Here is a 27,911-nt window from a genome sequence, read left to right on the forward strand (position 1 = left end):
GCAAAAATGATGGAGCATTAAATTTATCATCCATATCCTTTCCCGCACCCTTACCACATCCATAATGTGGAAATGTGCACAAAATGCAAACTTTGGTGTTTATCATTGCATTACAATCTTAATTAAAATTGTTCCCATTGAGTGGTTTGGTACGTAATTAGTTGAAAATTGTAGCAGGAAAAGTCCATTCACGGGGGAGAGTCTGTTTTTAATAAATTTACCAAACAAAATCAATCTCGTGCCAAATGACAATTCGGTGATTGATATCGGTCGTTTAGGGGCGGGAGAGGGGAGAGATGGTTTAACATATAATTTTCGAAAGACGCATATTAATCATTAGAGGACAGTGTCCAAAAAAAGGGATTTTTACTGTGTATCAATTTGATACAGTCGCCGTGACTATGTGCTTAAATTATTCCTCCAGAATCCGGATGTTATTAGCTTCAGGAATAAATTATGATTGTGTACATCCTCATTATCCTCATTAGGGGAGCATACGGGGATAAATCTTGCATGGTGTATCAATACATAATGTTGTTGCAAAACATACATCATACCTTGAGAGCAATCTGGTCCGGTCCAGTGCCTGTCGCAGACACACGTTCCCGTTTCTAAATCATACGTGCCATGTTCAGAGCAGCCGGGCAGACATTGGTAAACTTGCTGGTCAACCATTCCGCAGTCGTCACCCTGCCAGCCGGCCTTGCAATAGCATTGACCATTCACACAGGTACCATGGCCAGAGCATGAAGGATCAAGGCAGTCAGCTGTCATGCAATTAGAATATTTTTGATTATATTAATCTGGTTATTTGATTCCACACTGCTCAACTGGGCGCACACAGAAAAGCAAACACACGCCACATTTGCAAACCTTCCCTTTTCCTACCGGAGCTACCATACGGCATACACTCGATGAAATATTTACAATTCCACCCTCTGCTCTATTTATTCATTTTGCTGTGAGTTATGTTTCCCAAACAAAAGTTCATTTTCTAGACTCAGTTATTGCATTTTACATTTCATACAGCATACAGTGTTGCGAGAGAATATCCTGCATGTCTCGTCAAAACTCAATTCCATTTTTAGGGCTATCTATTTTTTAGAATTTTTTTTAACATAAAGATCTTGTATAAAAGCTCTGTGCAGAATTATATATTTACCTCCAAAAAATATTTAAGTAACCATAAAATCTAACAGTTTCACTAGCTTAGACAATCTTAGGAATTTTAAAATTATTCATATAATAAATTCCTCAAGATAATTGAATTATTTTTTTTTATTTTGATGACTCTTGGAAAACACTAAGGGTAGTATTTTAAGCTTTCTCGGGGAACTCAGTTCATGATTTGACTAAGCTTTTTTGTTGGTTTGTCTTATATACATTTTATCTACATAAGAATATGTTATGGAGCACAATTTCCAGTATTTTCTTTTAATTTTTTTAATGGACTTGTAAATATATTCCAAAAAGGAAAGAAAGGAAGTTTTGCAGAAATTGCAGATATGCAAAGTTAAGTTAAATCAAACAGTCTAAAAATACACAAAAAATCACTTGAAAAGTAGGACAACACTTGAAAAAAAATTCATCTCTGCAAGAAATAAGAGATATATAACCCAGTGGATTTCATACCCATGGCATGTAAAACTGTTAAAGAGTAGTAGAAATTGTGTTTAGTCACGGTGGGTATGGGGCACACGGGGGTGGAAAGTTTGCAAATATTCACACATACATACAGGGTTGACAAAAAATTGGAGGCCGAAATGAGATAATTAAATTTACTCACGTTGCTCACAGAATTGTCCTCTCCATCCACGTTCGCAATGACAATCACCCTCAATGCAGCGTCCATGGCCAGAACATCCGGGCACTTGACACTCACCCGCTGGTACATCGCACTCTGGACCTTTCCAGCCCTCTTCGCAGTGGCATACCCCACCGCCGTAGTGCCCATGTGCTGAGCAAAGAACTGGACAGACACCTAAATCAAACGGAAAATGGCATTAATGTGAAGATTCCGTCCTTTTTTTTTGTTACTAAAACCGTCGAGCCTCGTATCTGCTGCAGGATACTTGTGAATAGGCAAGTAAGGGAGGGAGCTTTCTATGTGGGGAAAAGAGAGAAAAGACCCTTATTCGAAGGATCTCCCATTCTTTGCCATCAGCACAGAGAAAGATGGGGCGAAAAAAAACCATAGTCATTGAGCAGAGAGGCTGAAGAAAAAAATCGATAATAAGGAGCTCTGGACGAGAACAGATAAGTGGACTGATGTGTCATGGTGGTGTTGTACATATGTAGTATATTGGGAGATAAATAGAAGAGGCACCCAAATGACAAGGACGTGGAGGCGAAAGGAAGTTGTGTGTATAAGGAGGCGATGAAGGAGGCAAAACAGGGTGAAAAGACACCACCAAAGTGCTCCACCATTTGATGAAATCGATCGAATGATGCAAAAAGGGTTCCCAACATTGTAAAGATGGTCTCGCAAACCAAAAACGAGCGGATGGACATGAGACCAAAGGCGGGATGAACCTTTTGCATTCTGGTCCATTTATGCCAACAAAAAGGACCCTATTCAAGGTATTACATATGTATATGTATGTGTATATATTAGGGTACATAGTTTTAGCGGGATGAGAAATGGAAATTCAGTTATGTGTCTGAAAATTAGTTTGAAACTTGACGTTATAAATTAAATTGTTTTCTGATAACTTCTGTTTGATGTGGCAAAAACTATCCACATCCACAATGATCAACATGTGAAAATCAATTTCTTTTTGAAATTTTTTGAAAATGAAAATCATTGTACATAAATTTATAATTTTGACTTGAAAAACGAGAATACTTAATCTGTGAGAGAAATCAAACTCTCAAAGATCTTATGTAAGTGTGTATAAAAAGAAAGAACTTCAATAGCGAGGTTTCAGAACCAATTTCCTAATCCCTCTTCACACACTGCTTCATATACGCTCTACTAAATCTAGTACAGAGAGCGAGTGTTTATGTGGATGATGCGAAAGTGTTCCAATTTATTCAGATATTCCCTCTGTGAATTTTCCCATTTTGCACATCGCCCCCCTCTCCTCGCCCCAGAACACATGGTGGATTCTTCTAAACGTCTCCCCAATCTTTCACAAATTTATTCTCTATCTGCATTGAAAATGATGCATTTCGCGCCGAGCTACAATTTTGCACTGGGTATGGAGAGCTCAAAGAGTGGTTATGGAGAAAAATTTCACGCTTCGCATAATCCACTGATTTGCCGAAGCGAGGATTCTGGGGAGGGCGAATCAAACTTTTAAAGCTCTCAAACATGAAAGTATTTATGGTACATTTTCTCTGACTTTCGTATTTTTTTTTACTACATACATATACATACACACGTAATATCCCTCCCTTATGAAGGGGATTTTGTCCAGAAGGAGCCTTTCGGTGCTTAATTCTTGTTATTCTGGTGAATGTGGCCGGAAGACGTGGTCGAGATAAGATGTGAAAGAAAAGTCGATAAAATGCTGCTGGGGAGAAAATTTGACCCAAAAAGTGTGCTGCGATGGAGCAGATTGGGCAAAGAAGTGTTGTCGATCGACGAGCGTCTTCCCATAAAGTCAAGGAAAAATATCCTCAAGCTCTATAAAGGACTTTTTCTTACAGCCACACTCCTATACAGTGTGGGTAAGAGCTTTAAGGATAAAAAAGGCAATTTGTTTACGACAATAATGGACAATGAGATTGAAATATTTTTTGAAGATTACTTTTTAGCATTTCCGGATAAACCATATATAAATGAATACCTATATATTTGCTCAATGACTCAAAGGAAAATAGGAAATGCAGTAAATGCGGGAATAAATTGGAAAAATAGGTACTTACTTTTTGAACAATCAGCACCCTGATAGCCATCGATGCAATCACATTTGCCAAGGTAGCAGGATCCTCTTCCGGAGCAATCATTGGGGCAGGTTGTACTAACACCTTCAGCTTCAGCCACAGTTAGGGTGATACTATGTGCCAGGAGCTCATCATTGTAGACGGAAAGGAACCAACGTCCCGTATCCAAGTACTGCAACAGACTCACATTAACCATCATGGGGTCCATGTCAGAGGAGCGTTTGGAGATAATATGGCGTTCAGCGGGTGTGAGACGGAGGTGTTCATCAATAAAGGTGGAGGAGGCAGCTTCTGCCGCGGAATTTTCCATTGATCTGTCTGTGTCACGCCATGGAGCTCCAAAGTATTCATCACTGTCCACGGTGGGATTCTCAAAAATATCAAATCCATACTCATCGTCTCCACCAATACCATTTCCCAAAATTCCATCCTCCTCGGCATCCTCACCGGTTGTCATGCTACGTTTTCGGCGTCGCCGCCGCCGCAATCGATTATCCACCCTGCCACCCCGGATGAACTCTACAAAGTCATACTGCGTGACACTGGGTGCAACATTGCGTCGTCCATATACAGCAAAATTCGCACCCCATGGTAGGGTGAAGTTGAACCGTATGAATGCTGGGTGCTTGTTGCGAAATTCCGAATTCCAAAATTGGTATGGCTGAATTGTTGCATGGTGCACCTCATTGAATTCCCGAAGTTCCAAAACTTGTGGCCATTTTTGATGTTGCTGCTGCTGTTGAGCAGAAAACTGCTGGTCCTGGTAGTGCTGCTGCTGCTGCAATTGTTGCTGTAAAATCTGCTGTTGCGAGAAACTACTGCTACTGAATCCGCTATTGAGATAATGATGTGCCGTCGTGAAGGTGCTATGGTCCGCTGTGCTCGTAAGCAAGGATTCTTCAGTGGGCAATTGCGTTGATCCATCAACATTCTGCGTCATCTGATCGTGAGTTACTGACTTTACATCTTGCACCACAATACAGTTGTTAGGATCCATCGTGGGTTTCATTGAATTGACCGCTAAAAAATATTATTAATTTAAATTAATATTTATGTTGAACATTTAGGCCCTTTTTGCACAGTTTCCCTTTTAAGAAAATCTATGGGCTAAGAAGAATTTTTTTGTGATGATATTATAGACTTTAAATTCAACTGCATTCTAGTTTAGTTGAACCGTTGAAAGGGATATAATTCTAATTTTATTTACTATAAGTATATTTTTCAAATTTTTTATATTTCCTTATATGGAATGTCCCAGAAATTCCAGTTTTTTTTGTGAAAGAAAAATAAGTTTTGAATTTAAAATTCTGCGCATATAAATTCGCCTGGGGGTTGCGGTGGATGATGAAAATCAACCCAAAATCTCAATTCAATTTTATCAATTCAAAATCCAACAGTCGAAAATGCTCGTGGGTTTCCCAAATGCTGAGACCTGCAGTTCTCATGAGAATATACCCGACAATTGACTGATTGATTACGAGTCATTGAGTGATTTGCATAGTGCCAGGCACTGCCAAGGTTCAGCCCTATCAATATTCCGTCCGGACACCCCAAACAGACCACCCACTGCATTTCTGGACGAAAATAGATGCTGCACTGACGAATAATTCAGCAGTACTGTGTAATGTTTGTGCCATTTTCGACCAGACTTTATGGGGGGCTGTTCATTTAGTTTTTGCTTCTTCCCCTCACTTGTAAACCCAGCTTATTCTTCTTTAGCTCACACTCTCCTAATCCTATTAAAAGTATCAGTCCATTTTAGAAATTTGCAAACATAAATTCAACGTGTTCAAAAATCTAAATCCCATTTAATAGAATTTGTGACTAGTTTTTGATGATCAATATGCTGCATAAAGTTGTTAATGAATTTCAATATAACAAATTCTACATAATGGTGTCATCCATTAAATTATATACATTTAGTGCATTATATAGTTATCACCATTTTATTCATTTTCAATTCAAAGGATTTATATTATTTGTCGACTAATTCAGATGAAAACCTATACATTGCAATGCCTCACGATGGCGGATTAATGCCATCCATTGTTATTTGTTTACTCAATCAAAGCATCAAAATGGATGCTTTTGAATATTTTGTGATTAATACGCAAAACACGAATAAAATCCGCAGACAATGATAGCTTTAGGTATGTATATAACACTCCCCAAAATCTACAAAAGAGAATAATTCTCCCTCTTATGTATTTTTATGCCGTCTCACGGGGGGATCATCAATGGGGTTCCCCTGAGAACATTTGAAGAAACTTTGGGATGGAGATTAAAGTGTGATTTTGCTAAGTACCTCTGAAATTTATTTCCAATTTCATTGGGAGTCTTGTTTCAAATGGATGAGTTTTGCTTAGAAAATCGAAATTATGTGTGTGCGAGGGAATCTTAAAACAGAGGGAGAACTTTATTATTGATTACAGAGACGGAATTAGGACTTGCTAGTCTCGTATACAAATTTAAAAGAAAATGTTTTAAATCTAATTTGGGGAAAGAAACTTGATAAACCTAAATGGGTTGATTTTTGGTATTAAGATTAAGTAAAAGTTCAACACATAAAGACTAATTCTTCAATTATTGGCTTATTTTTTTATTGGCCTTAATTCCTTTTTTAATTGGGGTAGACAGGAGCTATTATGTTTGTTTTCAAGGAGTTACTAGAAAGGGTTACAATACAGAGTTCAACACAGGTTAAAAAAATTATATTTTTCCCCTGAAGTTTTCTAAGAACAATTAAGACGAATACATAATATCAAGGGTACTATTTAGATAATTCTGATTCTGACTTTATAAATAGTCTTTCAAAGTTATTAGACTCTGATTCCTTAGGAAAATTCTTGTATGTACACAATTTCTTATACCTATAACTTTTTCTTTTTTTCTTCTTTGTATTCGTGATATTCTACACTTATTTTCGCGTAAATGCGATTTTTTGATTGCATTTTTTGAATCTTAGGTCACAGTCATGTCACGTTCTCCATCCCTGACTACACTTTGAATATAGTTTCCCTTTTTTTACGGTGCACCATAAGGAAGAGTCTGTGCGCAACTCACCAGATTTCGGCATTCTCATCGTTCGCCCCCCACAAACGAAATTGGATGGCAATATGGTGTGGGGATGTTGTGTGCAAAATCACCTCTCAGCATTTCCTCCATTTTATATCCACCCCCCAAGTTTGTAAAGTACAAGCCATTTGTTTACTTTTTCATGTTGGTGGAGTTAATAACATTCAATAATTTAGTCAAATGTGTTTGTGTGGTATAACGTTGAGGTGACTGTGAGGTGATAAAAACGAACTATATTCCTGCCGGATTTCCTTTCACTGTTCAAGTAAAATCTGGTGGTGCACAAGACGGTGCCAAGCATAGCGTACAAGACGATGGTGCTAATGCTTGACAATTAGACAAAGTACCAGGAGGGTTCGCCTCAGAAGTGGGGATCAATTCTAAGGAAATCCTCCCCTTAGTGCGCAAGGGGGTGTGTATGTGTGGGTATAGAAAAGGCCATTCTTGGCAAAATTAAATGGACAGGGTGACAAAATTGCAGCTGGAGAGGAAAGTCTTGATGAAGAAAGTTTCACGGTAACTTTCTTTTGATGATTTTTTGTCCTTTCGTCCTCATCAATGTTGAGAAAGTTAATGGGAACTGCGCTAGGACCACTGTTCTGATATGTTTATAGATAGTATAGTATGGTACTCAAAAAGTTGTAATAATTAGAGGGTGGACGTGGATGGATACACATACCTGCGAAATAGGCCAACATAGCTATCAGTGCCACAGACAGTAGTATTAAGGCAATGCTGAAACATTTCCACGAGCACCTATGTTGACATCGTTTGTCTATGTGAAACCTGCAATGAAAAAAAAAGACATGTTAGATCCTCAACTCCGCATCTTTTAATCCCCTTCCTGTACCTTCTCTTTAACCCCATGGCTACACAATTGAACTATGGGGAGGGATTTTCCACACGGGCATTTTTCCCCAAATGTGTAATTTTATAGCAAACCATAGCAATTAATTGCGCCTAATGATGATTTCAAGTTAACGTTGCTGATGATTCCGGCATTTTATTTGTATCTATGTATATGCTTCTCCGCCCATTTTGGCATGAGACAAGGGATAAAGGTACAGAGAGCGAAGGTATAATACAATTTGGCTCAATCAAACAACAATAGCGAAACACTTTGGTATGTAATGTATAATGTTACATAAACTTGTTTAATTGTTCACGAAAATTAAATTGTGATATTGATTTTCTGTCGGAGGTCGGAGGAATTATGTAGGTATACTGTACGATATTGTGTTCTACCCACCAAGTATTATAGAGACAATACCGTTGAGGGGACATTTCAAATGAAACGCATTTCCGCTTAATAAAAGTTACAAAACCAGCAACACTTTATGCCAGAAAATCCCCCCTTTTCTGCCATGGGAATGAAAATGGAAGAATAAGAGAAGCCCGAGAAGCCATAATTTTCATTTTCCGCAAAATAGAGGCGAGATCTTTGTGTACGAGTATTGCGTAGGGGTATACCTATACATAAAATGGAATTTTGTATAATCGCAAAACAGAGAAAGACACCACAGAAATATAAAAAATACCCATAGGTGTTCTACTCTTTTATTGAGTGAAAAATCAATATTGCATAAATTTTAAAAGTAAACACAATTGCTTAAAAATGGGAATGAAAAATCATTCTTAATATAATTATTTTGACTGTATTATGAGATTAATAAGCTATTATTTATTAACAAAATGACCCTAACCATTATGAACATCACGTAAGATCCCCACTAATTATCAGAAACGAAAAATACCTATAATTACATATAAGGAATAGTAACCAATAATATTCCTTTATTATATTCTAAAGCTTTTGTTGCTATTGAATCAAAATCAACTCATATTATTCCCATTAACTCTTTAATCAACATCCTGAAATTTTTGTTATATAACATTCATCAACTTTAAAGATTTTCTCTTAAATATGAACGGATGTGTTGCATTAAAAATGAAAACTAATAACATTGTAAGGTATACTCAACAAAATTCAATTTCCAGAGCACTTTTAGGATTTCGCATTTACCAGCAGTACTTTCCGCATAAATAAGTGTTATTTGTTTTATTATTTTCGACAAGTTATTTATGCTGTATGTATGCTTGTTTACGATTATAACCAGCAGAGAAAATATTTATTTAACAATTATTTTACCATTATGCGCGCCTCTAAACTCAATTTCAATTCATAATTGATTGTGTTTGAAGACAAATATCTAATAATATTAATGGAAGTCAGTCTATTGTGTGTTTACTTTTCGAGGAGAGGAGCCACTCTCTCACTCAACTGATACACTGTACAATTTGGGGAAAGTGTAAATAGGTTTTGTACATGGTGTAGCCAGCAACGCGACTTGATATGGAATTGGGTAAATGTACATAGTGCTTAAAGCAACAGTATAATCTCCCTTAGTTGAAGAATGAAAGCTTAAATCAATGTTTAGTGCTATAACAAAAGAAAAACCAACACGTTAACTCGATGGAATAGGCTTTAATATAGCGCCTTATTCAGGGCCTTCCATAACATTTTCACCATTGGATTTATTTATACCACTTGCCATGTTTTTGTTCATCATCTCCACCACAAATTTATCAATCAGAAACACTTTGGAAAAAGTACCCAGACAATGCGACACCCACTCAAGTGAGAAGAGTCTCCTCATTCTCCAATGGAGGATGGCATGTCTCCTCAAATTGATGTATTCGCTAGTAGCCAGGGGGTTTATCAACTTTTTGTCTTTTGAATAAAATATTGTTTGTATTATATAGAAAAAAAAACGGACTTGAGGGTGGTGTTATTAATGATGAATTTTACCTTGAGGGCGAGTAGGGTGAGTAGTGTGGCGCATGTCCTGAATGGGATGTTCGCAGGGGAAAGACTGGCATTACGAGGGGCGACGTACCGCCCAATTGACAATGGGATCCCTGTGCATTGTTGGCGTTCGTCATACCCTGTGACATCTGCTGTTGGCTCGATTGCAATGGAGCAGCAAGTCTGGAATTAGCAAAAGAAAAAAACAAGACACATTAATCACACAAATTCAATTTAAACTCCTTCCTACTTTATGTAAGGCGTGCGCTATACTTTGAACTTTAAAACTCCTTACTAAACTCAATTATTTCCCATTAATGCTCTTGCCTTGGTGCATCTACGGATGTGTAAGGTTTTAATGATTGTACTGCTGCAATGAGGTATTTTAAATTGCATAAAAAATTTTAGATACATTGTTGCAAAGTCTGTAAAATGCTTCAAGAACAGCTTACGGAACTTTAAGTTATATATCCTAAATATTGTGTCCAAGAAAGAAGAAAAAAGAAGGCTTCTATAAGCACCCCATATTGTTGCTCTATATAGCAATTACGGTATAGCTACCTTATTTAAATCTAGCTTAACAACCAAAGAGATCTTCTTACCATTTTAATCAAAATGAAAACTAATTACATAATAAAACAAGCAAAACTTTATTGAAAAATTGAAAATAAAAAAAAGATGTCAGATTTTTTCCTTCAGAGAAAACTTTCTTTTATCTGTGTTTAAGATTGATTCTTCATTAGTGATATTTTCATGCATTCATATGAATAAATTACAAGCCAAAATGTCATCTCCCTCTCGAATCCAATATTTTCATCATTTCTCATCACTCTAGTGACCTTTAGTCATACATAGCTTGCAGTGGTGAGCGTGTCATGTTATATGTTTCCAAACGAAATTACACCTCACTAGAGTGTTCTAGACTTAACGAAGATTGACAAATTTTCGTGGGTGAGCTGAAGCGGCATTTCCTGCATTATTGAACTGTATGCAATGTGAAATGACACCATTGGAGATGCAATGCTATTTACATATCTCACAAAATCAGATAATCTTCCCTATATTGGGGTGTTTGTAATGTGTATGAGTGAAATAGGGTCGTAAAAAGGGAAAATAGGAAACTTCAATCATGCTTGATAACTTATTTATTTAAGATTGTGTTGATAATGCGGGCATTCAATCGATAAGTCGGGGGGAGAATTAATTGTCGACAGTGATGTTTTGGGGAGGCATTTTGGCGTGAGGGTGTTACAGCACATATATGGAGGGGTTGGTGCAATGAAAGTTATTATTGAGGGCTGATTCTGATCTTCCTTCCATTCATATGTAATGCCTGTGAGCTTTCACATCCTTGTGAACTTCCTGCCTGTGGCATTTGGAATTATATTCTATATAATGCTCCACTACTGATTGCAACTTCATATGTGGGGATTTGTGATGCGAAGCGAGGAATCGCGGCGGAAGCACTCAAATTGATACAAGAGTGTTATCAAATAATTGCATTGAATTATTTGTCCCTCTTTTTTTTTTCTTTCCGCACCACTTGAAACACGATAAACTTTCGCAGAGACACCACTCGAAAGCCTTCCGCCCTTCTCATTCTCGCTCCCCATTTTCACCCTGGGTGCCAATAAATTTTTAAATCGATTTTCTTGTAAGGAAAATTCAGCAACATTGGGTGGATTTTTTAAGCGTTGTATTTGCCCCTCATCCTTCAAAAAGTAACCTCAAAATACACCAATTGCAAACTTCATCCCCAAGAAGTTTTCCCCATCGTTCTTTTTCACCCCCAATCTCCGGGATCGTCTGCCCCTGGTTAGGGAAAAAAGGGGTTCGGCACTCTTCCTTTCCTTCCCCTCGGGCAAAAGTGCGGAGAAACCCGATGGAATACAAGCAAACACACATGGTGCACCGTAAACGATGATACAGCCTTTGGTGCCTCATAAATATCTTCACGATGTATTTACTTGGCGGAAAAAATAAACAGCCTGTGACTAATTAAAGTTCCAATTTGTTTTATTAAACATTTTCAGATAAATTATGTTGATGGGGAATGTACGGTGACATGATGATGTTGGGGTTGGGCAACCCCCAAAACAGGTACTTCTTTCACACAAACATTGCTCTACAATTTTGTTTTCTTTATCCCTAGATTGGGGATAAATAGACATACCTACACGCATACGTATGTATGTATGTATGTATATAGATGTGCGTCTTATTTATTTTGCGATATAGATGTGCGTCTTATTTATTTTGCGACATAAGAAAAACGACAAAGTTTAATGTTTTATAGGAAATTTTTGGCTTCATCATTGGTAATGTAAATTGAAGTAGGATCTAAGGGAGATTATTTTATACTATGTATGTACATAATACAGAATGATGTAATAAGGAAATAAGAGAGATTTGCAACTTATGTACATACGTCGGCAGTACAGCATTTTGCAACTTTAACACACAAAAAAATGCGCGTAGTAATAAATACTGTTCCCATACAAAATTCCATTAGATTCTACTACGTTAGCTTTTGAATACGCGCCTATAATGCATATTGTAGCTTCAAAAGCTATTGCATTTTAGAATCTACTATGTTAGCTTTTGAAAACGCGCCAATAATGCATAATGTAGTTTGTACTATGCACAGGTCAAATCAATCACAAACATTTTTAATTTAACTACGTACAATGTTACATACATTGCGTGTACCATATTGATATTATTTCGTGTTGCTTTAGGTATTAAAATACATTGTTTTTCATTTCATTTCATTTATTTTATTTCCACCTCATTTTTTTAATACACTTTTTTCTACACACACGTAATTAAACACATCCTTTTTGGTTTCCTTGCTGCCAGGACTTGTGCTCATTTCTGTATCTTCCTTCTTCAGCCTTTCCAGCTTGATGATTTGGGGGAAATTGCAGCATTTTTTCCTAAAAAAAAAAGAGAAACAATGTTTTAATCAAATGATTGATCAAATGAAAATAAAATATTAATTATAATACATACCATCCACGTCATTCCAGGATAGATTTTTCAGTAATAGTATGTCGACACCGCTATCCTTGTTGATTCACAGATCGCTCACTTTTCCGGAAAACTTTTTTCTCCATCGTCCTGGCTATTGAAAAATTTCTGAAAAACAAATTCGTTTAATATACTGAACTGGAGAGCATTTATGTTGTATATGGAAAGTCTTACCTTTTTATCAAATTAAAAAGATTGAACATTTTTACAATGGAGACGCCCGAGACGCCCCAATCCACTTTATACTTTTATTTTCCATTTTTTAAACTGTTTTCTTTTAACTTGTCTTCGTATTGAGTCGAATTAATTTTGCGTATGAGAAAAAGGGATTTCAATACCGAAAAAATTTAACAGTTAATATTCAGAATTAGGATCAAAAACAAATATTTTGAATCTATCTACGAAGAATTATACTTTTAAATATTTTACATAGTAGATTATTATTTGAATATGGAAGAAATTGAATCTAAACCTAAAAATATACTTTCAATATTTTACGTAGTAAATATTACTATATGAATCAATAATTTGGGTATAGTAGTTTTTAAATTGCTTAACTTTTGTTTCAATCGTTCTTATTTTTGAATCAAAAGCTTTTCATAATATACTTTACAATAATCGCGAATTTTCGTGATTGAATCAAAATTTTTACACATTTTAAGAACAAAACAGCATTTTTTTAGTATTCACTGCTAAAATTTTTTTGTGTGAAGGAATTATTTAGAGAAGTTCTTCGGAAATTCACTTGATTACGAACGAGAAGATGTAAGTGTGAGATGTAAAAGCATAAGTTATAAAAATTTCGAAGCAAACTTGGCTATACCTACGTCTATTAGTACGTATTTTATCTAAAAAATTGAATAAAAATTCCTCTTACGCCTTATTTAATTATTTTTCTAAGAGGCTCTCTTACGATTTAATGTACCATAATAATTCTAATGAAATAGAAGGAAATATATTAAAATTTTAAAGTCAATATGTTAGAAAAGCAACTAAAGATGTAGGTTAATGCAATCTATCTAGTATATACATATGTTACATATGCAATTCACTTAACCCCAACCACCCCCTCAAATTTTCTTATGAGAATGTATGCGTTTATGAGAGAGCAAGAGAAGAGGAAATAGATAACTTTTCTCCAAGAGCATTATATTTTATTAGTTATATCGTCACATTGGCAAAAGGGAAGGAGGACGAAAGTTATATCAAAAAACTTTTGAGATGCTTCTGGTGAAAACAGCACAAGAAGAATGGCGAACGGGTCATGATTTTTAGTAATATCCTCGTAAAACAATAAAATTTAAATTCCTCTGCAATTTTTCCTTCTCCCTTTTTCACAGATTTTTCCAAACTTGGGCGCTTTATCGATTAAAAATTTATTGCTTTCTTTCTAGCGAAAATATCCATTCTGTTTTAATGCCCTCGCTCTCTGTTTGTGATAGGATTCCGTTCACTTGAATCCTCCATCTCCAAAAGAGTGACTTGATATAGATGGAGTAATAAAATATTGATGGATTTTTCACGATTTCAATTTTCCATGATATTTTAATCGGGGTAAAATCAATGGAGTCAACCCTTCATAAGATGATCTCAGTAGTAAAAAAAATCGTGTACCGGAAGTCAGATAATACACACAAAAAAATGCGCGTAGTAATAAATACTGTTCCCATACAAAATTCCATTAGATTCTACTACGTTAGCTTTTGAATACGCGCCTATAATGCATATTGTAGCTTCAAAAGCTATTGCATTTTAGAATCTACTATGTTAGCTTTTGAAAACGCGCCAATAATGCATAATGTAGTTTGTACTATGCACAGGTCAAATCAATCACAAACATTTTTAATTTAACTACGTACAATGTTACATACATTGCGTGTACCATATTGATATTATTTCGTGTTGCTTTAGGTATTAAAATACATTGTTTTTCATTTCATTTCATTTATTTTATTTCCACCTCATTTTTTTAATACACTTTTTTCTACACACACGTAATTAAACACATCCTTTTTGGTTTCCTTGCTGCCAGGACTTGTGCTCATTTCTGTATCTTCCTTCTTCAGCCTTTCCAGCTTGATGATTTGGGGGAAATTGCAGCATTTTTTCCTAAAAAAAAAAGAGAAACAATGTTTTAATCAAATGATTGATCAAATGAAAATAAAATATTAATTATAATACATACCATCCACGTCATTCCAGGATAGATTTTTCAGTAATAGTATGTCGACACCGCTATCCTTGTTGATTCACAGATCGCTCACTTTTCCGGAAAACTTTTTTCTCCATCGTCCTGGCTATTGAAAAATTTCTGAAAAACAAATTCGTTTAATATACTGAACTGGAGAGCATTTATGTTGTATATGGAAAGTCTTACCTTTTTATCAAATTAAAAAGATTGAACATTTTTACAATGGAGACGCCCGAGACGCCCCAATCCACTTTATACTTTTATTTTCCATTTTTTAAACTGTTTTCTTTTAACTTGTCTTCGTATTGAGTCGAATTAATTTTGCGTATGAGAAAAAGGGATTTCAATACCGAAAAAATTTAACAGTTAATATTCAGAATTAGGATCAAAAACAAATATTTTGAATCTATCTACGAAGAATTATACTTTTAAATATTTTACATAGTAGATTATTATTTGAATATGGAAGAAATTGAATCTAAACCTAAAAATATACTTTCAATATTTTACGTAGTAAATATTACTATATGAATCAATAATTTGGGTATAGTAGTTTTTAAATTGCTTAACTTTTGTTTCAATCGTTCTTATTTTTGAATCAAAAGCTTTTCATAATATACTTTACAATAATCGCGAATTTTCGTGATTGAATCAAAATTTTTACACATTTTAAGAACAAAACAGCATTTTTTTAGTATTCACTGCTAAAATTTTTTTGTGTGTACATATACAAAAAGGTAATAATGGGATTTTATAATGGTAAAAGTTTTCCATTTTTTGGCTATAACTTGATTAAAACCTGTAAATGAGTAGTAAAGAATCATTGTATTTTGAAAGCCCATCTCAAAGTTTCAATATTTAGAATTTCTATATATACATTGCTTGTCTAGGCTGCAGATTCATCGCCATCATAATTATCACATGGTGGTCGTGTTGGCCGTAATGACGTGGAATAAAGTCCATTTTGGGGTGACATTATTGATGAGCTTTTGGGTTCATTATATTCCTTCACAACAACAAGGCCCACACAGAGTTCTTGTTGTATATGTGGGGCTATTCGGCAAAGAGGCCATCTAGTTATTTTGAAACACCCTCAGCCCAACTGTAAACAATGGAGACTGCTAGACCATGAATTATATTATTTGGACTATACACTCTGGGTCTCGTACTTCCTCATCGAAAAGACGACGGCTTTTGTTATGTCCCCGTACAAGGAAAAATGCTTACATAAATAATTTTAATCCTACACTTTGCGCTCTCTCTCTTATGCTTTAGTTCTTTGACAAATATTTTCACATATAAATCATTTTAATACATATTGTGTTAATCAAAAGGTAATCAAGTACAAGTAGGTACGTTGATTCTTGTTATACGTTAAACATTCAAATATATGATAAAGATTTTACATGTAAGAAAAAAAAATATGCTTAATTTCATAAAGGACCAATGATTTTTTAGTGATTCAAATAGTTTTAGCTTTATAAAACTAAACCAAATGTTTAATTAGGTTTTCTGTGATTTTTGTATGACAGTCAGTTATGACCTATCAGCAGTAGATTCAATCTGATTAAATTCATTCCGTTTTATAGACATTTTTTTTTAAGTCAAAAGTTTAAGGAAATCTAAAACCGCTTGGAAACGTTTAAAGCTTACAGAAATTCTTTCCTATTTGTATGAAGTCATTTTTTTCCATTGGTTATGTTCATTAAATCAATTTCCATGTCGCTATCATTCCCAAATGGGAATGGGCGGAAGCCTAAAATTAAAACCATGTTTGGTATAATGTGCGGTGAAACTCAATCCAAAGCGTCTAATTAAAAATTTACAAATGAAATCGAACACGTATTTTTAACACCATTGCATATTTAATTTATTTTCACGGGGAGTTTTGAACAAAGGAACAATCAGCCAAACATTAATTAACCTTGTCAAGTAACAGCGGTTTTAATTGCTTCTGAAATATCGGTGAAAAATATGTGTATTGTCACAATAAATTATGCAATTTAATTTCTGATTATGTTGTTACCGATTAAACTCTCTTTCTAATTGTAAATGCAAATATAAATCCTTATATATAGGATTAATATAAATTATGTACAAAGGTACTTTTGATATAAATAGGAATGTGAATTGCTTGTCTTTAGTTTTTTAGGGTAGCTTTAAATATTACCTATGTCTATCTAGAATTTCGATATGGAATATAAAATGAAAAAAAATATGAATGGTTGAAAAGGGCTTGTCGTATAAAGTATCTCTTTTTCGTGTTCTCTGTGGAAAATTTCCCCACAATAATTTCATTTTAGTTGGAGAGTTTAAATTAAACATGGAACAATGTGTACTTATGCTTGTACTTTTGGGGTACATGGTTGAGTATTTCATTTACACAAATTTGCAACTTTATTATCAAATCTGGAAAATGCTAGGGATGGAAAGTTCCAGTTGGCACCCATTACTAGCACCAAACCACTTTGGAATAATTTTCGACTAACATTAAATAAACATACGAGTGCTATAACACTGAAAACAATGCAATGTGTTAAATGGATTTGCTTTCCACATTGTCATTTGGTTTAAATTCTTGTACATCTATATGCGTATATTTCGGGGTGACCCTTGAGCCGGTTGTGTATCTGGAATAAAATGTGCCTATATAGTCCAGGAGAGGGTGGTTTAATATGTGGCCTACAAATAATGATGTGGGTGGGTCACTGGTGGTTATACTATTTTGTTGAAAGCCAACTTGGGGGGTACAAATGCACCAAATGCTGCATTCATTTCGCCTGAGATTTAGCACCTTCATTCAAATGCTATATTTTAAATGGCTTTGCTACACGAACACGATAGTCAGAAGCATTTGTTGGGACGTCTGTCACACTTCTCACTCCACACAATTCCCTCTGCTGCAACAATTCCATTAATTCTTTAGGAGAGGGTTAAGACATTTGGGACATACGACTGCAAACTAATACCATTTCTTTTCTTCAATTCAATTTCTCTATTTTTTCCTGTAAAATCCCCACAACATTTTTTATAAGTGCTATGCAGCTGAATATTTTCCATTTACTAAAATCCAATATATCAACAGTACATACATATGTATGTATATACATGAATTCATCGATGATGTGTCTTTAGCTGTGATTTGTGACTGTAATTACCTAATTGGTCATTAGAAGAGAGTAATCAAATGTTGTTGAATTTATTGTATTTCAATTGAAACTATAATGTGTGTAAATGCATTATCGTAAGAGGAAATAACAATCAATACATAATTAGAGTCAAATATGGCATAATGCATTATACAACATTACAGGTATTTGTCAAAAATTAAGAAATAATAATGAACTAAACGGAATCTTTAACGGCATGAGATTCTTATAGCTTGAACATCATTTTTGGGTTTTGTTTGTTTTTTAGCTGTGATTCTTTCTTCATTTTTTTACGAAACCATTATATGATAATATTCCTATTTATTAATAGGTAAATTACTAAAATTTCTCAATTTGTTTTCAAATATTTTCAATTGTATTTCTCATCAATAGATTTGAATCAGTGAAGTACGTAAATTAGGCTCTATTAAAAATTAGTTGAAGTTTTGAATTTCATTGGGACGAGGTTTTTTTTTGACATTGTGTTTTTTTAATCAATAAATTGAAAAATTTTAAGGTAGACACTGAATAATTTATCCAGGGGATGTGGCAAAAATTCGGCAATTGGATGCCTATAAATATATAGAATTTGATACCTTCCGATACACAAAATTATATAATATTTATGTATGTATGTGTTAGTATTAAATCAATTCGTATATGAGCAAATATGCAGGTAAAGTAATGCATTAAATATAGTAGCCCCCAATATTTCCATGCAGAGCACACAAAATGTGCATTATACATTAATAAAGTTTAAGTGTCAATGCAAATACCATTAGCACCCTTTTCCTCATTCTCCATTGCCACACTGGGGACAATGTGAAATATTAACTCAAATTGCACTTTCCCCCGTGCTGTATTAGGTGGTCCACTCCCTAAATGGCTCTATGAGTAGCCTTTACCATACTCTGTGTATATGTTATATCCTTCCCAATATAACGCATCAATTTATGGTTTGGCTATGTTTGCATATATATATGGCAAAAATTTTATGTATATCCTTTTAGATTTTGGAAATTGTGGAGGGTTTCGAGAGTGGCAAAAATGCCAAACATACATCACAATCTTAATACGAGTGACGATCGTTGTGGGGTAGAGAGAAAGAGAGATGTAATAAATCGAATAAATGCTATGAACATGCTATTTCTTTCTGCAATCATTCCACCCGATGAACATTTTGAAGGATATCAAACAGAGGAATATAATATGAATATTGAACATACACCAATAGCCAACGAGCTCCCTCCTTCAATATTTGTTCAAAAAAGGACGAAAAGCGATCCCATATAACCATTCCCACACTGCCAATGGGTGCGAGCCATCGATGTGAAAAATCGACGAAATGGAAAGATAAATTTTCGGTGAAATATCTCTTTTTATGCTAAGAAGGTAAGAAATTTGAGAAAATTAATTTTCTTTCAAAAGCAAAAATTCAACCACAGCACGTGGATAGATTTTTATTTCAATCTATGCAAAAAAAAGAGTATTCTGTAAAAGGGTTTTGCTTTTCTTTTATCAAGGCACTTCTGGGCTTGGTACAATTCAGCAAGAAGTTGAAAATTCATGTCAAAAAAGCAAAATATTCCATCTTTTTTTTTTCAGCAAATACCGAGGGTGACTCCTAAAACACGAATGATTGCCTCCTCCATCGTTACTAACACAATCCCCAAAACAAATCCCTCAATTACAAATAAAACCTTCATAAACTTTTCACAATTACAAAAGATTTACAACCGTTCATAATGCTCATCCACCCATTTCCTTCCGACCCAATTCCAATTCACAATCCCTCTATATTCTTTTCCTTTTTCTCTCTGTTTTTTTTTTAAATAAATATACATTCAGCCATAATGATTTCATATGATGATCCTACTTTACCATATTCCAAAAAAAAAATCTCTGTTTAGTCCTTCAGTCCTTCTCTTATGGAAATATCTTTTCAAGAATTTTCCAATGCGATTTTTTCTGCATAATTAATTTTCAACACTCTCAGTCCACAATTTGGGGATGTTACTTCAAATGGCTTTTGCAGATTGTTCGATATTTTCAAGTCAATTTAAGAAAATATCTTTTTTGCATTGAGACGAAGGTTATAGATATATGTAGATTTGATTTTGATGTCTTTTGTTATATTTTTAATAAATTAATCTTGAAACATTTATTACTTTTGACATAGTATAATGGTTAAATTATACCAAAGCTTCTTCATTTCTCAGGAAAATTTATGCTCGCAAAGAGTTCAAATTTCATTGAGGAGTTTTTGTAGCAACATAGCTCATAACTCATAACTTTTGATTCTGTATGATATGTAATTCTTCTGTAATCTTTTCATGGACAATTTGCAAAAAGGAGAGAAAAGTTTAATGAAAATGTTACGAGGGTGGTATATGGCAGAAAGCTCGCACAAATGCAACCCACAATTTTAACGGTGTGTCAACAATGTGGTAGTAGTATAGTTCTAACAAAGGCGTAATGTTTTAATCTGCCACATTAATTATGTTGATACTTTAATTATCATTTGTATGGCGAGTAAATGATATCTGTGTCATCAGAGGTGTGTGCTTGCCAGGTGATTTAGTGGTCCTCCTGAGAACTCATGTTGAGCACAATTCACCATTCTCCTACCGTATATATAAATGGTAAATTTTCGTGCCATTTTCTGCAGGTGCAATAAATTCTCCACTTATCAAATAATTTTGACAAAATTCCCCAACATGTGATTAATTGACGAGCAAGTTGCTTTAATTTTCCTTGTGTATGTACCTCCCAACCTCCCCTCTCTATATACCATCTATCTCAATGGGCTTTTAATGTCGAGTGTTTCTTGAAACTTTTCTCTACATATAGCAGTGTGTGGCTGTACGAAATCCCTCGGAAGCTTTTTCTAAACTGGAAAAGGGGGTAGAAAAGTTTCATCTTGTAATTTATGCACATTCGACATTTAAGGTAATTCATACGGGAGGTTGGGGTTCAACTAGGGCTTCAATGGGGAGGGTGGTTTGGAGAGATTTAAGGAGAGTGATCCAAAAATTGGAGCTCAAAGGTCAAGGGACTTTTTTGGGAAAGATGACAAACTTGTTAAAAATTCATTACAAAATACTCCATACCATGGTGTCCCCATTTTGTGTCATTTTCTCAAGTAGGGTGGTGTCGGCCCTTAATGCTATTTAAATCACATTACGCAGCCTCGTCTACATAGAGAGGGCACTTTTAAGATAATCCCCATCAGTATGTTCAAACAGGCGTATAAGCTCGTCCACGGTGGAGAGAATACGAGTGTCCGGTGAGGTGGATGGCTATTGACGATGATGTCTCCGGATATTACAACGGAACGGCGTTACCGGGTAAAACGGCGGGAATGGTGGAGCTGAAACTGTCAAGGGGTGGCCCTTTGTTTGACGATGTTATTCCAATGACATCAAACAGGGCAGCGTCCAATGGTGATTTGATGTTACTCGTCAGCCTTTAATTAATTGTCGGTGACGTAGTTGATCAGTGTGCACAATTTACACAAAGTATGTAATTCCCAGCAACGGTTGTAATTAGTGGATTTATACTGCCACACATTCCTTTAGTGGGAAATTGCACTGTGGTCATTCATGATGGAGGGTGGTGTCACAGGGTGAAATTATTAAAATAATTTCATTTTTAAATAAATTACGGAATTGGATTGAAATAGTGGGCTTATGATGAAATGCACCAAAAGCACTTCTTTTAGTGGGAAATTACAGTAATACGTTACATTTGATGTCGAATTTTCCTAGAAATTAAAATAAATCGTGACGAAAAGTGTTCTCTTTACATTTAAAGATAAAAACAATTTGAATACAATATTTCGCTATGAAAATTCTGACAAAATAATTTTAATAAAATGCTTGTATTTTATGTTCTTCCAAATATAACAGAGATTACAGTGGAGGCGTCAGGTGAAATTGTATGCTAAATTAATTTTTAAATGGGGATGTTCGATACTAGCATAGAATTATACTTTCAAAGAGGAAAAAATGTTAAAACAGAAAGAGAATGAAAATCAAAAACAAGAACAAGTAAGAAAAGTTTCCTCAAAATAAAATACAACAAGAAGTCACACAAATTGATAGGCATAATATTCAATAAACAGTATGACTTTCCAACGAGAAAAAGGACATCTCCGCAACTAGCAGGGAGTTCAATATGAACAATGACTGAGGGAAATTGTGCATTTTCCAAAAAAAAAACAGAAGGGGGATTTTTGATATGGCATCGTGCCAGGCACTTGAGAATTTGCCCCATCACATGCATTCCTGATGGCATTCACCTCGGTGAATTGCAATTCTTCAACTTAATTTGCCTCCACCAAAACTCTATTTGGGCGCCCCATACCCTAAGAAAAGGGAAAGACACGAAATGGCTAGAGATGAAAAATAGACGAAAGCTCTAAAATCCCCGTGATATATTGTAATTTGTTGACACAAACATTTTATGTTTCTGAGAATTATATACGAGGGCAAATCACGCAGTGAGGAGAAAATGAATTTCACACAATTACTCATTTACATATTCAGTGGGCGCGCGAGCTGAGAAAAAAATGCGTTCGTTACCATTTAAATTGCGTTGTGTTTTTTGTTTACGCGCAAAATGGACTCCATTTTCTCGGAATATGTTGACCTCTCACCTCACGAGGTAACTTTTTGCAATCATTACTAATAACTCTGGTAGACTTTTACGTATGTACACAATCAAACTCTCTCTGGAATTTCCACGAATTTTTATTTAATATTAATTTTAGAACTTTTTTTTTAAATGAAAATTAGATGCAATTAAAATGAAACTATCTCCCTAGAATTGATTGTAAAGTGCATTTCGTAGCTATGTATTATATGTTTTCACTATATATGAGGTTTAATTACAGTTACAATAATGTAGAAATATAAAGCATAAAAAGTAATTTACAATGAAGGAGATAAAGTTGATTCTCAGTAAAACACGAACACAACAAATGGCAATCGAAGAGGTGTGGAACATATACACAGTTAAAAGACTTTAGGAAGGACAAAGACCACCCAAAAGATGGTATGAATCGTGATCTTCTGAATTAGATTGTAGGAGAAGATTAAGATTTCAGCACATCTCTGACCTAAACACCTAAGAGTGTTTCGTCTTTCAATATCGTTTTCAGTGCAGTGATTCATCTATTTTCCTATCACAGTATCTGATATGATTTGATTTATATTTTTGGTTTTTATTTTAATTTTCGTAATTAAAGGCAAAAGTTCTTTATTTTTTTTATATAAAAGAATCCGTTTTTACTTTAAAACATTCGTATGACAAAATTATTTCTTAAAAAAGGTCGTTTGAGTAATTGTTAAAGTAAAGAGATAAAATGAAAATTGTCGCTATACTTTAGAATTTTCATAAGAAGAAGCCAATTTGCAACAAGTACATACACACAATTCTTAATCATAATTGTCATATTAAAACTTTTTCCTTCATCACATTAAAACCTCAGAATGAATTTCTAAAGCTATGTGCACTTACTCGCATTCGGAGCAACCACAAGAATCTACTGCAATTTTCTTCAAAGCATACCTGGAAAGACGGAAAAAACAGAATTATTTTTTGAAAAAAAAAGTACAATACAACACTACATGGCAAGATATTACTTTTTAAAGAAAACTCTTATTCAGCTTCTCTTTTAACTGGTTTTGTATCTTTTCCATAAAGAATTTTAATTTCTTTCTGCAAAAATCTTGGTCTATGGGTGGCAGAAATGCCGGCACAACTTCTCAACAACTTCTCAAATCTCCTTCCCTCATCTCCTTGTGAAGCATTCTGTCTTTTTCCTTGTTAATTTTGTATCAGATCTTACTATGGGATTTATTGCATCCACAATTGCTGGGGAGGTTGAAAAAAAGAATCTCAGTGAGGCATCTTCGGGTGCAAAGAGGCGGCTATATTCTTTGTATAAACAAGAATAAGAGAATTTATAGCAAAATGCAATAAATCTCACAGAGCCACATATTTGGTTCGCGGTATTTTTTTTCAACAAAACCAACACGCTAAATCTGTGCGATATTCAGCCAAAAATCACAAAATGTATTATGTATTGTTGTGAAAAATAGATGCAGTGTAGAGAATGTGGGGGAGAGATTTAAATTCAACCAGGAAGGTATATTAATTAGTAATGTGTGTAGCTTTTCGTGGTTCCTTTTCGCCAGTCCATTTTTTTCGCCGCTGTTCTGTTATTTTGCCAAAAGCTTCAATTCCACTCATCAAAGTTTCAAAATGAAAAGCTTTTCCTAACCCGTACAAAGCCGAATATGAAATACAAGTCAGCCCCAGGATTTTCTCCTGGTACTTTTTTTGCGGTATGACGATATTGGCCACGCGATGGATTAGTTTTGGAATGTCGTGGCCAAAAAAAAATTTCCCACCGGAAGGCTTCTACGCAGAGAGGTTTTTTTCCCCTGGGAGTGGTAGGTACATATTCATCAGACGAGGGAAATGCTTTCTGCAGAAAAAAAGCAACATTGCGATGAGTGCTGAAAAAAGGCCATCAGGCAAAATAATTGACGACCAATGACGCCGGACATCATTGTCGGGGCCATGAGGAGCGACGATCTTTTGATGTGATCTCAAACGGAATTGCTTAACTTTGCGTGACTTCTCTCCCTGAATATTTCTTTTCGCCATTCAAAATGGAAATGTCTTATCTTATGCGATGTACTTTTCTGTCATGCTACTTCTTGTGCGCTTTGAGACAGGAAAAAAACCTGCATGATTGAGGCATAAGTAGTAATGGTGGACAGATACATAGAGTAATATAAATTTATATAATAATTCCAGTGTGCATTTCTAACTTGTTTTGTCACAGGTCACGAAAAGGAGAGCAGATAGGATAATAAGTTTTATTTAAAATGCAAATATTGAAATTTATTATACAAGGAAATCATTTAAATTAATTAATTCTTTTTTGTTACAAACATTTCTTTAAAAGAAATCTAAGAAAAAAAAAGATTTTTGAGCTGTTTGTTAATAAATAAAAATTCTTTGAAAAATAAAAGAAAGGAAACATTTTAATTTCAACAAATTACAAAATATTTAAAATATTTTTCTGTTCTTTATAAACAACAAAAAACTCATCTTTTCCCATTAATTTTAAACCCATATTTGACCTAAAGCTAATATTTGGAAAGGGGTTGACATCATTGCAATTAATGATGGGGTTTAATTTAAAATTAACATGAATCTCTGTGACCAAAAATCATTCCATTTGTGTCTCTCTAAAATGGCCGCCCAAACAAGGGGGGGGGGGAATAAATGTAATTTTATTGATTATAGCGAATAGTCCTAATACAGCAACTAATACAAATTTTAAATAATAATCATTCAAAATGCACATAATCCCACGTCTGATACTCTTCCTATTTATATGTATGTACATAGGTATGATTTTTGGTGATTTCCATAAACAAATCCGATGGAGAATTAATGTGTCAAATGCGTAATTGTGCATTGAATTTAGCGGTAAAGTCATTTTATTTTCTATATAACAATATTATATACATATATGTAAATATTTTACATTAATAAATAAAAAGCTACGAGTATTGCTTTGGGGGCTTTGTTGGAAAATTTGTGTATCTGTTGTGTTTGTATGCGTGTTTCACCCAGGAAAATTATATTGGAAAATTTTTGTGGGATGCAACGATGGAAATAATGTTAGTTGCACAGTGGTATTGGGGTTTGTTAGATCCACAGTGTGAAATTTGAAAATTTGCTGATTGCCACCTACACAGACGAATCATATATATTTGTCAATTCTGAATATTACGATTTGATTCCAATTCCTGACAAACAACGCGCAAAATAGCAACATCGTCAACGTGATGAATATGGAATATTAAATTATGCTAATTTGTAAATTGTGATTTTCCAATCAGTGCACCACCCATACATATGTACATATGTAATGTGCAAATCAACTGTGGAATTATGCAATAATCTACCCGTGAGATGAGAATAATAAATGCATCCCCGTCCAATGCATTTCGTAATTATTGTGAAAGAGAGAGAGAGAGTTGTTTTCCCCTTTTTCGACTCTTAACATTAATTTTAACGAAAATCTCGTTCTCAGCATGAGGAGATTGCATGGGAAAAGAAGTTCCACATAGTACAGAGAGGAAGAATTTATGGTAGGACAGACACATACTCAAAAATTTTTACGTAAAAATCAATGCCATACCCCATGTACCAAGCACGGTAACACCGGATGCCCGTGAGATTTATAATTTTTTATACCTGTCATTACTTCCACGTTATTCTTGCACTGCACCCAACGATGGTTTGTTATGTGGTGGCGAAGGCAAGGGACTCGGACCACGAGCGACAAGTAAGTAATTTATGAATTTAGACAGTATAGGGAGGTGCCTTTTGGCTACACTGTGCGAAATCTTTGACATATAAAGGAAAAACCAAGAAGTTTCTTTTTTTAAGTCTTGACAGTTTTTTTTTGTTTTATCCTAAGATATTTTTTTAATTGTTCTGTCATGTACTAAATGATTTATGCCTCTGCTTAATAAAAAATTATCACTTAAAAATATATGTAATAGGTATATTTTTTTTTAAAATACATGATTATTTAATGCAAAAATACTAATTTAAATTTTTAAAATTAACTACAAAAATTCATACAAAAAAAAAACTTTAAAAGTTGACCAAACTTGGATCTCAAACCATTTCCAAGCGTGTATTTGTCTGTTGCACGAAAAAAGTATCCGCATCAAGCCACGACAACTGCACTTGACCAGAGTAAGGTAAGACTTGAGGGACTGTGTGCAGTGTGCAATCAGTAAAAGAAATCTCAGACGCTATTAATCTAATTGATGGTTTATTAACATGACAATGAAGCTTCCTTCTTTTTTTTTCACCCTCTCCTTCCCTGAGCACTGACCCTGTTAATTCCATATCCTTTAAATTCTTACATTTCTTCAATAGTTTTCAAGTGAAGGCGACTTTATGCAGAACATTCGCGCACTGCCCAAGATGAAGTAAGAAGATATTCTTATGCAACATTTCACAATTCTAAAAGCACCCAAGGAATGATTCTCTACCCAAGACATTCCTTCATTCTTCTCTTCGTTGGTCTCTCCTTCTCCCTCCTTCATTTCAAAACACTTCACAACTCTCAAAGTTGATTTACACAAGGAGGAGCTCTGCTGACACCAATAAGTGGATCTATAGGGGAGGAATTTCTGTCCTTCTCTTTACATTCCATCTTAACGAGCTCTTTCAGAAGAAATCCAATCAATAGAAGAAGCATTTCCAACTTCCACCTCATGCGCCAAAGTGAAAAAGAGTCATTCTTTAATGAACGAGATTGGAATAATCCTTTCTTGGCGGCGCGAAAATTCAAAAGTGCCTCAAATCAGCAATCGAAACAAAAGCACGAATGACTGAAAGGGGGAGGATTTGGTTGTGAGACTTTTGGGGTGGTGGTGAATACTTAAATAAATTGCTGCTGTTGCTTTTAAGCCCTGACGAACGAAGCCACAAAAATGCCTTTATGTGCCATTTTTCAACCAAATGCCTTTGTAAATCTTTAAGTATTTCCCATTAATTTGTGGTATATTTTCTCAATGATTTTTCCTTTCATTTCTTCGTAATGATTTGATACGTAAGGAGTCTTCAGTGAACGTAATTGATCAAAAATCGTATGGAATTATATTGCTTTAAAAGAATTCTTTAAAAAAAAATTAGAAACAAATGACTTTCAGGCAGAGAAGCTTGC

The 27,911-nt window shown here is 34.6% G+C and overlaps 1 protein-coding gene and 1 long non-coding RNA gene across 9 annotated transcripts in view; both read right to left on the reverse strand.

Annotated features, from left to right (window-relative positions):
• The window catches only part of LOC129789527 (teneurin-a), a 383,778-nt gene that overhangs the window by 54,844 nt on the left and 301,023 nt on the right, over window positions 1-27,911 (reverse strand). For 7 of the 8 annotated variants that reach the window (XM_055826353.1, XM_055826354.1, XM_055826359.1 and 4 more), the window contains 5 exons: window positions 9,773-9,952; window positions 7,643-7,749; window positions 3,871-4,908; window positions 1,787-1,981; window positions 558-767 (listed from right to left, as the gene is read on the reverse strand). In XM_055826353.1, the coding sequence (XP_055682328.1) occupies window positions 558-767; window positions 1,787-1,981; window positions 3,871-4,908; window positions 7,643-7,749; window positions 9,773-9,952 (1,730 nt within the window). Of the gene's footprint in view, window positions 1-557; window positions 768-1,786; window positions 1,982-3,870; window positions 4,909-7,642; window positions 7,750-9,772; window positions 9,953-23,659; window positions 23,711-27,911 lie in introns of those variants that run through there. The other variant, XM_055826360.1, reaches the window with a different exon arrangement.
• Window positions 12,541-13,509, reverse strand: LOC129789537 (uncharacterized). Its single transcript, XR_008750469.1, has 2 exons — window positions 12,782-13,509; window positions 12,541-12,705 (listed from the first exon to the last, which is right to left on the reverse strand). It is a non-coding gene; the product is annotated as an uncharacterized LOC129789537 (long non-coding RNA).

This window comes from Lutzomyia longipalpis, chromosome 2, assembly GCF_024334085.1.
Source record: "Lutzomyia longipalpis isolate SR_M1_2022 chromosome 2, ASM2433408v1".
NCBI classification, from domain to species: Eukaryota; Metazoa; Arthropoda; class Insecta; order Diptera; family Psychodidae; genus Lutzomyia; species Lutzomyia longipalpis.